Raw genomic sequence first — 16,400 nt, 5'->3', positions numbered from 1 at the left:
TTTCAGGGATGCAGGGAGGCCTCTGTAATCCTTCCCTCTTCCTCCCCAATTCGTCCACTAGGGTCTTGCTCCTGGAGCCTAAGACTGCACCCCAAGAAGACGTGATTTCCTCATAAAGGGGGAATGACTATTCCAAGCCACTGTCTCACAGGAGCCGTGGTAAACAGAAGGCTGGCCCTGCACCCCCAAATATACCGATCGGCCCAAACTATGCCCAAATATGCTGACGGGTCTCCCAGGTGGCTTCAGCTCCCCGTACTCTTGTTTCTTCATGGCCATCTGGAAGGCGGCAGGGCTCCACGAAGCGCCATCCTCCCCAGTTCCCACCACCCTGGTTGACCCTTACCGCTGTCCAGGGAGAGCTGTGGGCCAGCCTCGGGCACCAGCTGACAGGTGAATGGGCCCAGAGAAGTTGACTGTGTTGCCCCAGCCACACACTCGGCCCAGGTACAGGAACTGAACCCTCCGTGTTCTCATGACACTGGCTTACAAACTGAGGACCCTAGAGCCCTGAGGTCCCCAGAGGTGCCTCAGAGGCCGGAAGAGGGAACCAAACCAAGAGGGAGGCCAGCTGCCACTCTTAAGATCCCTTTGGAAAAAGAGGCTCCTTTGGAGGAAATGGTTTGAAAATCACCACAGGATATCTGCCCCGTGTCCTTCCATTTGAGCTTAAATTGGATGCATTTAGGAACAGCCAGGCCATGCATCTGCCCCACCTATGTGAGGAGCACAGGCCTTGCCAGTGACATAGGTTTCCTCCTGTAACTTCTGCACCACTGAAAAGAAATCCTTGGAGGCCTAGATTCTTTCTCCCACTGTCATGATCATGACTCAGCTGAGTCTCTGTCTTCCAATCGATTCCTCAGGAAGGAAGCAATAGCATCAGACACGTGGCCGATGACAACACGGTGGTCATGAAGATACATGGTCCCACGGAGAACCTTCCTAGAACAGGGCTGACGGGTACATTGTCATGCTGGTGTTTAAGCCCGCCGCCGCCCCCCCCCCCCGCCCCACCTTGATTCTTGTTATAAAAATTCTAGAAGCATTCGGTCCCCACTCCCAAGCTGGTCTTTTTTCATAGTGATTTAGATGACAGAGGCCCAGTGTGTCACCCACCCAGTCAGCTCTAGGCCCTGGGGACCTCAGAAATGTACACAAGCCCACCCCCAAAATGGGAGCAAGTCAGGAGCCAAGCATACAGTGGGAGGAACGTTCTGTACAGCTCTCCCGAGTCACTGGCACACTCAGGTAACCTGAAACCGCAGTGGGCACGCAGCCGGCTGGCTAGAGCCGGGAGGGAATTGCATGGTGAGAGACATCAGACAGCCCTGCCGTGTCCTTCCCAGGAGGGGCGGACTTTCACCGGGGACAGACTTTCACCCTTGTTCTGCAGAGTCCCTGTGTGTCATAGGAGCTCAGTAACTACCCGGTGAGCTGAACCTCCAGAGGACGGGAGACAGGCACGGTGCTGGCATTGCTACCGTCAGGGCTCGGCTGGATTTCAGTGGCCCGAGTTTCCACGTCTGAGGGACCCCTGGGCCAGCCCGTCATGTCTGTGCTCCCTGTCGAAGAGGGCACCCACAGTTCGGAAGAACAGACGGGCGGTGCGGGGCCCGCTTTCCCCAGGGCTCTGTCCCTGCCTGAGGAGTCAGTGGTTGGTGACCATCCCTGGGAAAGAGAGGGGGCTCGAGGAGAGGGGCCATCAGGCTGGTTGAGGTCAAAACGTAGTCAACATGAACACACCCCAAGTGTGTGATCCACACCTGCCCTTTTCCAGCCTCTGGGCCCAAAGCTGCAGGTGGGGAGACAGAAAGTGTGCTGTCCGCGAGCGGACCCCAGACCCTTCACTGAAACACATCTAGGGCTGCAGCCATCAGAGACCGCAGAGGCCGGGCTCCCCTCTGAGGGGAAGAGCTGGCTGCCAGGGATGATGGCTATTGAGCAGGCCTCAGTGGGGGGAGAATGGCACCACAGGAAGGGGCAGAAGACTGGACACGTGTGTGGAAACAGCAGCGGCTCACCAGAGCTTAGGGTGTCGGGGAGCAGTAGAGACACAGGTTCGTAAGGGCCGTGGAGCCAGTCATCGAGGGATCGGGATGTTATCTGGGGTCAGGGCCACTGTTCTCTGTAGAGGCCCAAACCAGGCTCTGCCTCCAACTTGCCCTGAAACCTTGGAGAAGTTGTTCAGCCTCTCTGTACCTCAGTTTCCTCATCTGTACAATGGGGATAAAATAATAGTACCTATGGCATCGTGTGCCGATGAAGGAGAAATGAGGGCACTTCCTGGCATAAGGCACATGCTTAATGAATGTTAGCTACTATTGTTGTTACTGTTACTCATTCATTCATTCGCTCAGCGACTCTTCCCTGAGCTCTGACTGGGCCAGGTGCTATTCCCATCCCCGGGGACACAGCGGTGAACAACACGCACACAGTCCCTGTGCTCGGGTGCTGATGGCTTACGTTCTGCAGGGGACACACAGACAGCACAGGAAACCAACGAGAGGAACCTGTTGTTCGAAATTATGGAGGACAAGAAAACAGCATGGAACAGGATCATGCTGAGTCCAGGGGGAGCAGTAGGCTAAGCAGGACGGTCAGGGAAGGCCTCCCTGGGAGGCCGCTGGAAGGCAGGCTGAAGGGCGTGAGGGCTGAACAGAAACGGCAGGTCTTCAGGAAGGGGCGCTTTTCTGCAGGTGGGATGACCGGCCCCGAGCTCTGCCTCAGGAGGCTGACCTGGCAGCGGCTGTGTGGGGCAGACAGGTGTGGCAGGCAGCAGGTGAGGGGCCCAAGGAGGGCCTGCCCTGGTCAGGGCAGTTCCAAAGTGGCCTCCAGTACACAGCTTGTGAAGTGCACAAGGAAAATACTAGGACTTTTCTATTTCTTTTGTGTTGTGTTCTACTCCGTCTACTTTGGCCTGCATTATATGACACATAACATTTTACTGTATGTGTAACTTGGGGGGCATGGGTGCAGATGTCGCTGACCACCAGGGGTGAGGGGGTGGGGGTCCAGGCAGGAGCCGATGAGCCGGGGGCTGCCTTGGAGGTAGAAGCAGTTCGTAGGCCCCAGGGCACAGCGGCCGGCCGAGTAGGACTCGGGCAGTAGTCCAGACAGATACGGTGAGGAGAGAGGAGAGGGGTCTGAAGTCTTTGGAGACACCTGCCCAGCGCCGGGAAGAAGGTGGTGCTGGGGTCACAGGCCTCAGGAGAAGAGGGCACTTGAGTGTGCCCGAGAGACAGGCGGGCGGCCGTGCGCGATGGGCCCTTTGGGAGGCAGGGGCCGCAAAGCGATTCGGGACTCCACCGGCGAGAGCTGAGGCCTGACATTGCAGGAAAGGTCGTTTTCCTGCCTTTTTGAAAGTGACAGCTTGGTTTTCAAAGGGCTTTGTCGGTGTCATACAGTTAATGGTCTCCAGGGCGCAGTAGCTTTTACTGGTCGGAGGGCAGGGTCTGATGGAGCCGCCGTTTTATTTCATGCCCGTGAACATGGCAGCCACAGTCCGCTCCCTCTGTATGCTTTTTGGCATCAGGAAAACAGGCCGGAGGGCAGAGCTGTCCCCCTTGAGGGGCCGTGTGCCTCTGGTTTTCTTGGCCTTCAGCTCCTTCCGGCCCTTTCTTTGTGGATGTCAGAGCCGAGGGCAGGTGCCCCGGACACCAAGGTGCCCTAGGTCAGCCCTGAGGGTGGGGGTGGGGGGTGGCGCCAGGCCGGCCTCACTCCCCTCTGGCTGGTGGCGACTTGTATACCTTCCAAGGCCCTGCAGCCAGAGAGACTCGAGTCCCGGTGTAACCGAGGGCGGGAAGGGCCGTCACTGCAGCTGTTTCGACTCAGGCTGGGGGACTGGCTGGCTCTGGGCCCTGCGGATTCCAGATGGGTCCCTGCCAGACTCCCGTGGGGGGGATGTAAGTGTCCCCAACTAGAGTCACAGCCGTTCGCAGGGCCTCAGAAGGGCAGCAAACCAGTAAAGCATCTGTCTTCTGCTCTCCCCGCCACAGCTGAAGTCTACATTGGCATTGGGAAGCCTGCAGAAGCCACGGCCTGTACTCAGGAAGCCGCCAACCTCTTCCCGATGTCCCACAACGTCCTGTACATGCGTGGCCAGGTTGCCGAGCTCCGGGGAAACCTCGACGAGGCCCGGCGGTGGTATGAAGAAGCCTTATCCATCAGTCCCACCCACGTGAAGAGCATGCAGCGACTGGTGAGTCTCAGAGCCAGGCCGGGACCCCGCTCCTGGGCCGGGGCTCCCCTCGGAGCGACTGGCGGGTCTCCTCCGGTTCGGAGGCCCATGTGGTTAGCCTGCCAGGCTGTCACACAGCACAGAGCCAGCGACGCCATTTCTGTGTGGTTTATGGAGCCCCTGGGAGTTGGCGGTGCACAGCCCTGGCAGCCCTGCCCAGCGGTCCTGTTCCGCGCAAGGGGCAGGCATGAGTCACTAGTCTCCTGGGCACTGCCACTGTCACCTTGGTCTCTGTGCTGCCACCTCGGGAGGGTGTCCCCACCCTGGGAGACTCCAGCTTGTCTCCGAGGCTACTGGCTAACAGGGGCATCCTGTCAGAGGAGGGCGGGATGGGCCCTCTGGTACCGAGAGGACCCAGCTAAGTCACCCGGTTTGCACACTGCGCGTGGTGTGGTGGCTCCTCAGAAATGCATGTGCGCCCGAAGCCTGGGGGCTGCCTGGCTGCTCCTCTCCCTGCCTTGCCTGGAGTCGGCTGTCCCTCCACCTCATTTTCAGTGGGGTGGGGGAGCAGACTGATCCCTCGCGAACCCTCCGCGGGGTTCGCATTGGTGGCATTACTGTGTTAGGCACACGCATTGAGCACAACCGCCCCACAAAGCCGCCGATCTCCTGTTATTCTCCCGTGAGTCTGAATGGAAACTCAAAAGCTAACCAAAGTCTGAGTTGCTGATGAAAAGCCATACTGCTTCTCTGGGCCTGCACGCCAGGCTGACGTTTGGGATTCGCGCTTCGTACTTAGTGGTGGGATATCTGTGATTTCGTGAGTCACGGGACAGAGAAGACTTGTGGTGAAACTGAGGTGGCCTTTGTGTCAGCAGCCCTTGGGAGCCTGGTGTCCGTAATCAGTGGTCAGTGTGTGATACAAAGAGTGAGCAGTGGACCAGGAAGTCTGGGAACAGCGTTCCGGACCCTGTGGTGTCAGTTGCTCACTCTTTAACTTGTGAGCCTGCCTAAGCTCACAAAAAGAAAGACCCTAAGCTGTCTGCCCCCCGTTTCCTTTCTGTAAAATGAAAGCAAGCAACTAAATAGGCCGGGAACCTCCTCCAACGCTAGGAGGCTATGGTTTAGTACCTAAGAAATAAAATGTTCTCCAAAGGATCCCAAAGCCTTAGTTCTCTTGCTGCGTCTCTTAGTGATATTGCAAGATGTAGAAGGGCTTCAGCAGTTTCAAAAATAACTAACTACTAGTTTTCTGTTTTAAAAACAAATCAGACTGGGGCGCCTGGGTGGCTCAGTCGGTTAAGGATCCGACTTCGGCTCAGGTCATGATCTCACCGTTCGTGAGTTCAAACCCCCATGTCGGGCTCTGTGCTGACAGCTCGGAGCCTGGAGCCTGCTTCGGATTCTGTGTCTCCCTCTCTCTCTGCTCCTCCCCCGCTCGTGTTCTGTCTGTCTCTCTCTCTCTCAAAAATAAATAAACATTAAAAAAAATAAAAATAAATCAGACCTTATAATTACAGCTACTTGATTTTTTTTTCACCTTCCCTTTATGAACATTTTGTAGCTTGGTACAGCTTTATAAGTAATTTTCCATATTATCCAAGCATTAGTCTGTTTGATTAAAAATATTACATGGCTTTTCATTTTTGTCTCCCTGTTGTAAGAGGGATTTGGTACAGAGCTTCTCAGATCTCTGTGCTTTTTGGTAGAGCATTGCAGAAGAGGTATAATCAACACCGTGTACCCAACCTTTTTATTGAAAAGAAGCAGCATATTTCTACCTCGGGGCCTATGAATTATTCAGACAAGTATTTCTTGTTCATCCCCAAGGGGAACATGAGACAAAAGATCGAGTAGGAAGATCGCACCAGGAAAGTTTTCTGTTTCACCTTTGGAGCTTTTCGAGTCACCCGAGCTCTCCAACAAATGTCAGATGCTCGCCTTTCAAAAGGAGTAGCCTCAGGCCTGGTGAGGGGAGCTGGTGAGGGGGACCCAGGTGAGGCCGGGCCATCACCAGCAATGTCTGAGCCTTGTCTGGCTCAAAGGCATTCTTGCCAGTAGAAAATAGTAATCATAAACCCTTAAGACTTTTCTCAGTGCATCCTGACATATTCAGAAACTGCGCAGACTAGAGGCAGGTTGAGGCCAGCAGGCCTACAAAGTTTAGGTCTTGATTCTTGGAGTCCAAAATACTGCTCAATGACTATACTTGGTGTGAGTTCCAAAGGGCAGAGTGGATGGTTCCTTCTTGGTGACCTTGTAAATGATGCACCATGGCCTGTGTTCTCCAGACTACCCCCCACGGTCCATCTCACAGCTGGCAGATTCCCTTCCCGCTGGTGCTGCTGGATCTCCTGGTGTCTGGGAGGGGGGGGCGGGGGGGCGGGGGGGCGGCCCCCAGGCCCCCCAGGCCCCCCAGGCCCTCCAGCCCCAGGCTGCACAGAAAAGCTGTGTTTCTATGGCTTGGAGCATAATAAGGGAAGGAGGCGGCCTTTGCAATAGAAGCTAAGGATGAGGCTCCAGGCCAGAAAAGGTGTGAGATTAGAATCCCAGCTCTGTCCCTCACTGGTTTGGGGACCATGGGTAAGTCACCCTCTTTGTGCCTCAGTGTCCTCAGATGTATAAATGGGGTCAATACTAGCACCAGACACAAATTAAACACAGAACCGAAATCTCTGTATTAAGGCACAGTAGATCCTTGCCTCTGCCCTCATAGAAACCAGACTGATTTGCAGGCCCCTAAGTTGAGGGGAAGGGGTCAACAGAGAGGTCAGAGGCCTCTTACCAGGCCGAGTCCCAGGCAGGAGCCAGGAGCTCGAGACTTCTGTGCTGGAAGCAGGGTAGAAACAGCCAAGATGACCGTTCTGACACTCGGGGCGAGGAGTGTGCAAGTGAGGGCTTGGGTCAGGCCAGGGCGAGGCTCAGAAGATCACAATGAAGAGTTTGAAGAGCACGAGCACTGGAGACCGCCGGAGAGCCAACCACGAGAGTCAACCACGGGGGTTCCCAGGGAAAGAGCCGGCTACCGGCCGATTGTGGGTCATAGAAAAAACCAGAGGGTGGAAAGTGCGTCCACGCCAGCAGTCAGGCTTGGAGAGGGAGGAGGGGAGCCGGAGGGACAGTCGGAGGGAGCTCTTCTGAAGGGAGGAAGCCGCGTCCGTTACAGGTGGAGCCCAGGTGGCAGATGGAGAGCGCGAAGAACCTAACGGTCAGAAGCTCTGCCTGTGTCGTGAAGAACAAGGATTGGTTAGCTTCTAGGGCTTGTTAGCAATAGCATGTGCCAGATTGTCCGGCTCGGAGGACAGGGACGATTTAAGCAGAAATGCAAACACGTTAATATTGTTGGAAAAGCAGTGATGACTTGGAGGCAGATGGTATTCACTGAAGTTAATAGAAGGTCAGACTCGACAAAAGAAAAGTAAATTACACCCAGTGAAACTTAACACTTTTCTAATCGTTTCAGCCTTCATCTATATGTTTAAATTCACATATAGAGAGAAGGGAGAAGAGAAATAATGTGTTTACCGTTAATAATGATTTGGCACAAGATAAGGGAGGCAGAGAGCTGAGTGTGGGCAGGTATTAAGGGAGCAGGGAGCTGAAGGGATAAGGAATTACAAAGTAATGTTGTTGACAAGGGGAGGAATTCATAGAATGATCAGACTTTTCCCAGAAAATCTAAAGACATATTTTCATATCATTTTGCATAAGTGAATACATTTACATACATTTCCATGACATCTTTCATCCCCAGGACCCAAGATGAATTAATGAAACACAGAGCACCCTTCTCCACATCAGTTGTCCTGTGACCTGGAGTGGGGGGTGGGGGTGGGGGGAGGGAAACAGGGCTGTCGGTGGGCTGGGGGCAGCTGGGCAGCACTGCTCAGGCCAAGGGCAGGCATAGAGACTCAAGGTAGCCAAGGACGGAATTACCATGACAGAGACAGGCTCTGCAAACAGGGACATCTGCTCAACATCTGATAACATCAGCCTGGGCTCATGGGGGCAATGCGTGAGATTGGAGGATGAAAAGAACAAGAACATTCAGGAGATGAATGAGCATGGCAGGGAGCCAGGAAGGTGATACGGAGAGGAGCTGATAAGGCGAGGAGGGGAAAGTATTGCTAAGAAATAAATGTATCCTAGATCATATTACCAGGATGCTCAGGTCTTCTTCTAAACCACTTGACAGGTTGAGAAAAGGCATGGGACAAAGGCTGGGGGGAGGGGGAAGGTGCTGCCCAGGGCTCCCAGAGTGGACAGCACAAGGAGGGAAGGACACAGGGCTCTGAAGAGGGCTGTGAGCCCGAGAGGAACCAGGGGAGGAGGGGCTTAACAGAGGCACTGGTGAGCCAGAGCCTGCACCTCTGCAGGGGGCAGGAGGAGAGATGGCGTCAGGGGTCAGCCTTCACCTAAAGCAAGTCTTTGTGCAACAGAGGCAGTGATATTCCAGAGCTGATGCTCAGAGAAGAGAAAACATAGGGGCCATCCTCTTGAATGTTGAAGTTCCCAAGACAAGGCCTAGAAAGGGATAGAAGCCATCAGTCATTCAAAGGAGGGCAGCCGGAAGACTGGGGAAGGTGGTAAGTTTCACCACCTCCCCCAGAGGAAGTAGTGGTAAGAAACCACTGGTGGATCTCCCCAACGAGAGGGGAAGATGGCTGGGAAGAGAGGAGGTTGGAGGTGATGGGTTAGGCTAGGCCATTTGCCCAAGGACTGTGGCTGAGGCTTGTCTTCTGTGGAAGGATCATAAGACATGAAAACACCCAGTGCAGTCAAGATGGCTTCTGGCTAACTGTTTCATACTCAGGCTATCTTTTTTTTTTTTTTTCTTAATGTTTATTTATTTGGGGAGAGAGAGAGAGAGCATACATGTGGGCATGTGAGCAGGGGAGGGGCAGAGAGAGAGGGAGAGAGAATCCCAAGCAGGCTCCATGCTGTTAGCACAGAGCCCGACATGGGGCTCAATCTCACGAACCATGAGATCATGACCTGAGCCAAAATCAAGAGTTGGACACTTAACGACTGAGCCACCCAGGCGCCCCCGTACACAGGCTGTCTTGAAGGGGTTTCTCCATGATCTAATGTTTTCTGAAACATCAGAAATCTGAAGTGACATTAACAATGTTAGAAGTACTGCTGTACTTCTGTTCCACGGCAGTGCATTAGTGGGAAAGACGCAGGGAGAATGGCTGAGCTGTTGGAAAAGCGCGTTCTATTACGAAATAGCAGGGGCGCCTGGGTGGCTCAGTCGGTTAAGCATCCGACTTCGGCTCAGGTCATGATCTCTCGCTCTGTGAGTTCGACCCCCACGTCGGTCTCTGTGCTGACAGCTCAGAGCCTGGAGCCTGTTTCAGATTCTGTGTCTCCCTCTCTCTCTGACCCTCCCCCATTCATGCTGTGTCTCTCCTTGTCTCAAAAATAAATAAACGTTAAAAAAAAAAAAACGAAATAGCAGAGGCACGTCACATCGACGGTGGGTTTGGAAGGAGGACATCAATTATGTAGTGCAGTGGGTTATGTCTTATGGATTGTGACTACATTTTAAGTTGTTTTAAAAGCTCTAAAGTTTGATCCAGAAGTATTCGTCACAACGAGGCTGGCTAACGACATTGTTCAGAGGCGAAAAAGGCTCCTCTGAAGTTCAAAGAAGGGCCCGAAGTTGGCGCTTTCTTTTAACTGTCTTCGGGCTTACATGCCTGTTTACTGTGAGAAAAGGCTTCACCCCATTCTGCATGAGGAGCCAGAAGGATGGCAGAGAGGGTTGGAATCGAGGGAAAGAGGTGAGCTCTGGCTTCCCTCCGGCGACTTGCACTGCTAAATTCTGAACCTTCGGTGTTTTTTCTCTCTCCCATCTTTTCCAGCGTCCATCTGTTGAATGAGATTTGGAGGGGAAATTGCTTGTGTCTCCTCTTTCACTGGTCAGAGGCATGTTTTCCAGTTTGTGCCTCTGTTGGCAGAGAGGTGCAGAATGAATGGGATGGAGTTGCAGGGGTTCATTCCAGAGACAGGCATCCTGTGTCTGTGTATCTGTCTGCTTTCGGCATCAGTCTGGCGGGGGGCTCTGGGGTCGAGGGCGGCCCAGGGCACAGACACATCGGGCAGGGTTTCACCTCGGCACGGCTCGTTTTCCCGCGGCAAAACCTGTCTTGAAGAGGGGCCCTTGATCTCTAATGCTACTCTGGGTAAGACAATTAAGCCAATGAAATAGCATCAAGATACCCTTCCTCTTTCAAACGCTGATCTTTGGAAATGGATCTCTTTCATCTGAGGTATCAATTTTCTTCCTGTCCATAGAATGATTGGCAGGAACAAAGCCTTGCCATAGTCAAGTGAGAAGGCTCTTTTATCTATTAATTGCACTTTATTTACTTGATTGTTTTTTAAAAAATGCTTTTCAAATTAAGACCAGTTTTTTTCTTTGAAGAACGACCTAATGAAATATTTAGATGTTCTCCCTTCCCTACACATCTGTGTGCTTACGGAGAGCACTCTTAAATGTACGACGCTCAATTTCTCCAGTATCTTCACTCGCTGTAACTGGGATTCAAACTAACAGTGCAAGAGAAGAAGTGGCACCTTCTGTTGGGGGATCAGGTCTTGGTTCTTTCTTCTGCCTTCTCTCCCTTCGTTTAGTAGCACACACTACATTTTAGCCCCATGAGTAGCTCAAGGCCCTCTCGAGAACTCTTAGTATTTGGCCTGAATATAATAACCTTTACAAAGAAATTGAAAACCTCAGAGGTCCTATCTGATGCGTTCGTTCTCACGGTATGTGCTGAAGTGGACAATTTCTCTTTTTACTGCTGGGGAGACTGCTCTTGGTGACCGGCCCCAGGCTACACTGCAAATTAAGAGCAGATCCAGGGCTGGGCGATACTAAGATTGGATGTTTGTGGAGTCTACAGAAGCGCCTACAGCTTGAGTGATAGCACGGCACAGGGGTTCAGAGCCCGGCGTGAGAGCCAGCCTGCCTGGGTTCAGGTCCCAGCTTTGTCACATTCTAACAGTGTGGCCCGAGAGAAGTTCCTTAATCTTTCTGCACTTCCGTTATGTCAGCTGTTTAACAGGAGTAACCATAGTACCCCTCCGTGTTATTGTGTGGTTAAACGAGCTCATACAGGCTGCATCGCTCTCCACAAACACTAGCTGTGAACGCTACTCTCATTCTGTATAATTTGAGTCGGTGGAAGCCCCTCTGTATCTACTTGACAGTGAGGGAGGCATCTCCTTTCCAAAAGATCTGCCCATGGGCGTGGCTTTCCTTCTGAACCGAATTTCAGCAGCCGGAGGAGCTGAAATAAGAATATGTCATGAAACGTGGTTGGCCAAAAGCTCGTGCTTTTGCCTTTAAGTATTACTTGCTGTTTCTCTGGAGCCCGTAGTCCAGCTTATTAAAGCCAAAAAGAGTAGGAAGGCATGGTGTGGTTTGTCAGGCAGAGACAGGAAGCATCTGGGCTCAGAGGGGCCAGACCAGGGTGGCGGCAAGCCCTGGACCTGAAGGGGGTGCTGGGCAGGCTCCATAGATTGGCCTGGGTAGCAGGGAGGGCAGAGCCTGCCATGGAGGCCGGCTCAGATGTCACACCTCTGAGGAGCCTTTCTTGGCCCCTACCCACCCACCCCTGCAGAGGGGCCTTCGGCCCGTTGACTTCCCTCTCTTGAAGCACTTGTGGAACCAATATAGGGTTCTTTCTTTGCAGATCTGTCAGAGGAAGGCGCCATGCCTGTGGTGACACAGCGGCCAGTGTAGACCAGGAGTGTCAGGTAGTTGAGGTATGGCAGGGAGAGGTGGAGAAAAACAAGTTCAAGAGCCAACTTGACCTTGACAGATGTCATCATTCCCCTTTTACAAAGACCCCCAAAGCACCGGGTGCCATCTCCCTTGAATGGACTTTGAGCAGATATCATGGGAACACGCTATTTTTAACTAGGCTAACTATTTCTCTATGCGGAGTCCTTTGGGCGTTTGTTGGCTTGGCCTTGGCACAGTCCCTTCCCACCATGAGTACAGGAAGTGACACCGAGGCGGGGACTGGAGGATGCAGCCACACAGTTTCACATGAGACCATGGAGGCCGAGTCAGCTAGTTGATGGAACCTTCCAGTGCAGTGGGATCTGAGTGTGTCACAGGCCAGGTCTCAAAGAGGACGTGTTGTGCTATAAGGTGGGGCTCCTGCCAGGCGTGCTTGGCCCCGCCAGGTCCCCAGGCCAACCTGTAGCACCTGCTCCAGAGGGGCAGCCCTCTGCCCCGGGGCCCTGGGGGGAAGCAGTGGGCCCCTCTCAAGTTCAGACACCCTGTCTTGTTGTCCCCAAGCGCATGCTTCTTTGTCAGCCCCTGTGCCCCATTTGGGGGTGGCAGTGGTCACCATCCGTAGGCCAGAGGCTGCTGTGGAGCAGTGTGCAGGCCATCCTGCCAGGGTCAGCCCTGGTCTTCCAGGCCCCATGTGTCCCAGGCTGCCTGCTCTCTGTCTCTCATTCAGTGAGACGATCACCCTCCGAGAAGCTGACCCATAATAACTGTGCCCATGAGAGACCTAGTTTCAGACTAGAAAGTGAAACAGTAAATTTATAAAGATTGATGCCTCTCCTGGACCACACCCCTGTGCTTTCTCACCCCTCGTCCTCCCCAGAGGCACTCCCCCTCTAAGCCGGATGTCAGGCTCCACGGCCCATCCCAGAGACCCCATGCTGAAATGGCCGTCCCCAAGCAGCCTGGGGCACCGTGGCAGACAGGTGGACGTGGCAGGGACCGAGGGATTGGGGCTGTGCCGATCCAGGCAGTAGCCCCGCCTCTAATGCAGAGACCCTCTTCCCAGGCCCCAGACTCTCTTGCCCTTTAGGCCAGAGCATCTCGCCTCTGTCCTGTGGTTACAGATGAGCCAAAGAGGGGACAGCCTCTGCCCTCGGGAGTGCCAAGGAAAGGGGGTAGTGTGTCACATGTGGCCTAGAGCAGCCCGGTCCTCCTGCCCCAGGGTGCCATACAAATATCATTAAATACCATTTCCTGTTTAAGGAAAACAGACACCCAAACACTGATCCTTCTGCTCAAATGAGTTCTCTTGTGGAGTTTCTGTCAGCCACCCCCTAGTCATCTCTTCACTTGCCCCGATGGTGACCCAGAATACATCCTCAGCGCTTTTTATCTGGTTCCCTCCATGGACTGTGAGCCTGGTGTCTTGTTCAGGGTGTGACTTCTGATCTTGGCCCCAGGCTGTGGGAGCCTCTGTTTGTAACCCCCGTGCCTACCCCAAACCCAGATTCAAGCAGCTTCCCTTGTTGCCACAGCACCAAGACGTGTCCCTTGAGGGTGGGCTCCTCTGGGGAGAGGAGAGGGGGCTGTGCCGCTCTAACTGGGTTTGCACGGTGCCCGCGCCCGTTTGGGGGTAGGATGCCTGCAGCGGTAGCGACAGTGAGCCTCCCAGAGCCAGGTCGGAGGTGCGAGCCACATGGGGAGGACATCTGAATAGGGGGAGGGATTGGAAATTATTTGGGGGAAGAACCAGGTAATTGAAAGGGTTTTTTTTTATGACTCAAGCTATGTCCTCACATCCTTTTGAAAATGCATATTTTTAGCTTAAAGCATTTTCCGTTTGTTGGCGTGTATGTCCTCCTTGGAGCAAAAGGAGTATCACCTGGAGATGTAGAACTTCCGCACCCACGTGGCTCCTGTGTGGCTTGTGGCCCTTGATCTTGCCAACCCCTCCCCGCACTAAAAGCCCTCCCACCCCAAACAGCATCCTTTGGTGCAGAGATACTCTCTGCAGACATTTTCTGCTTGGTTTTTGGATTCCTCCTTCCCACTGCAGCATTTTCTCAGTGCTGGCCAGGGAGATATGGCATCAGGCCACCCGGCTCTCAGCGAGGACTGCAATCACAGACCCGGCGCAGGCTCCGAAATACAAGCCATGTCACTGGGCCTTCCTTCGCCGCGGCTTAAGGAAAAAATTAATTCTGTGTTTATTTCTATTTTCTGTTTGGGAGTCTTAGATGACTAATTACAGGCAGTGCAGTTCAGTGTCTCATTAGTAATTATGATCTAAAATTATTTAAAATCTGACATACTCCATCCAAACCATTTATTCTTAGAAATGCTGGCCCATTATTCCAGTATGATTTGACATTTCACTTCCACCGCATTCCTGCCTTGCCACGGTTGCTGCTCCCTGGCTTGGATCAGACTGTCTGATCCAAGTTTTCCCTTATCCGGGTTGTTCTGTGTTCCCAGATACCTGCCCCTAATTCCCCTTCCTTATTTCAGGCCCCCCTGGATTTGAGCCCTGCTACAGCACCCTCCTCCCCCACACCGCCTGTCCCTGAAGTCAACAAGAGGGCTGTCGCCATGAGAAAGTGGCATTCGGGTCCACCTGGCCTGGCTGTCCCCAACCCGCCTCTTGTCTGAATGGCTTCCCCATCATTCAGTGCTAGTCCCAGAGGCTCCCCACTCCCCAGGAGTGCTCCTGGGCTCTCTCTGGGACATGCCTGCACACATGTTGTCTAGAGCTTCAGTTTGAGCGTAAAACCCTTCAGCCCAAAGGTCTGGGGAGGACACCCTGGAAGTTTCTCCCAGGTACTGCTTCTGGCATTTCTTCACCAGTATCAGGGGTGAGAGCCTAAAGCGGCCGGGACATCTTTGGACCTAACACTCACCAGAGAGCGGAGGCATCGCAGGATTTAGAACACCAACGAAATTCCGTAGTCTAAGCACCCCTTTTGACGGATGGGGAAGCTGAGGCCAGAGGGGGGAAGGGACTTGCCAAGAGCACAGGGCAGCAGGTGGCAGACCCAACCAGGAATCCTGACCACATCATTCCCGAAGGCGTCACGTCCACTTTGTCTGTGAAGTGAGCGGTGGCATCTGCCTTTTGACATCGGGGTGGGGGTGGGGAAGAGACAAGCTCCCAGGACTCCTCGAGGGTAGGCCCTGGCCCCGGAGAAGCCCGCTCATTGCTCTGGGGACAAGGGGAGTAGGGGGCTCGAGCCTGTCTTGGCGGGTCGTGTAGCATCCGCTGAGCTTGCATCCTCTCTCAATTTTGCCCCCAATTGGAGTCAAGACTTGGTCTCCCCACTTGCCTCTTACCTGGCCCCCCTGCTGTGTAGCACCCCTTCTCACAGCCTGGATCAGCAGGATCAGCACTGATTTATGAGCCCAACTGGGCGCAGGAGAGAGCAGCCTTTGGCACCCCTCCCGTTGCCAAAGGAGTGGGGGTGAGGGGTTGCTTCGGAGGAAGGAATGACAAACGGATCAGTGACAAAATACCAAAACTCACCAAGCCTCAAACCCTTGGACTCTAGGAGGGTGGTGGCCTGGAGCCAAGGCAGGCCCCCTCCCCTGCACAGATCACAGAAGCATGCTCTGGGCCCTTTCCTTGGAGAGCCCCTGCTCTCGGAAGCCAGTGAGCACCGCTGACCAAGGAATGGGGTGCCAGTGTGCAGAGGCTCCCTCCAGGGGCACTGGGTGAGGGCACCGCCCAGGGTCTGGAGGCAGCCTTGCCCCGGATGTCCCTCCCCGGGGCCTTGGCGACCTGCTGCAGAGGGAGACCAGAACCACAGTCTGAGGGCCCGCCCCTAGCTCCCAGATCTGGGCCCCTGCATCCAGAAAGCTCCAGGCCTGCAGGAGCTTTAGGAAAGCCCTTTGAGAACTCCTCTGCCAGGGTCCCTGGGACTCCAGCCGCTTTGCCTGGCGGCAGACCCCCTGTCCCCACGGTTACTTGACCGCTTTCACCTCCCGCGTGATCTCTCTTCCCTCCCTTTCCTCATCTGCTTGGTATTTATGGGACACCTGCCTCTTCAGATACCTCTGCAGGCATTGTTTCTCTTCAAGCCTTTCAGAACATCTTCAGCTGGAGGCTTGTGAGCAGGAAGGGACCCGGCACTTGGGCACCGGCACCTTCTCTGTGTCAGGTATTGTTCTGGCTTTACCCTCAGCATCATGGATTCCGCACAATGGCCTCTTAGTTACTGCTGTAAGAATTAAATGGCACGATGTACGTAAGCTGCGTGGAGCCTGGTTCTGTGCCACATACTGGACTAGACCACTCCCCTCAAGTCTCGAAGGAGAGCCATAAACATGTATAAGTAAGTGTAGGAAAAGTCACAGGGGAGGGGCACCTGGGTGGCTAAGGCGGTTAAGCATCTGGCTCTTGATATCTGCTCCGGTCATGATCTGGAGGTTCATGAGGTTCAAGTCCCACATCAGGATCTGTGCTGACTGCACGGA

General features: G+C 53.9%; 1 protein-coding gene across 11 annotated transcripts in view; it reads left to right on the top strand.

Annotated features, from left to right (window-relative positions):
* The window catches only part of TTC7B (tetratricopeptide repeat domain 7B), a 255,797-nt gene that overhangs the window by 217,429 nt on the left and 21,968 nt on the right, over nucleotides 1–16,400 (top strand). For 10 of the 11 annotated variants that reach the window (XM_043556841.1, XM_043556833.1, XM_043556835.1 and 7 more), the window contains one exon: nucleotides 3,999–4,201. In XM_043556841.1, coding sequence (XP_043412776.1) covers nucleotides 3,999–4,201 — 203 coding nt within the window. Of the gene's footprint in view, nucleotides 1–3,998; nucleotides 4,202–16,400 lie in introns of those variants that run through there. The other variant, XM_043556842.1, reaches the window with a different exon arrangement.

Source organism: Prionailurus bengalensis, chromosome B3, assembly GCF_016509475.1.
Source record: "Prionailurus bengalensis isolate Pbe53 chromosome B3, Fcat_Pben_1.1_paternal_pri, whole genome shotgun sequence".
Lineage (NCBI taxonomy): Eukaryota > Metazoa > Chordata > Mammalia > Carnivora > Felidae > Prionailurus > Prionailurus bengalensis.
This window is presented reverse-complemented; position numbering and strand designations above follow the sequence as displayed.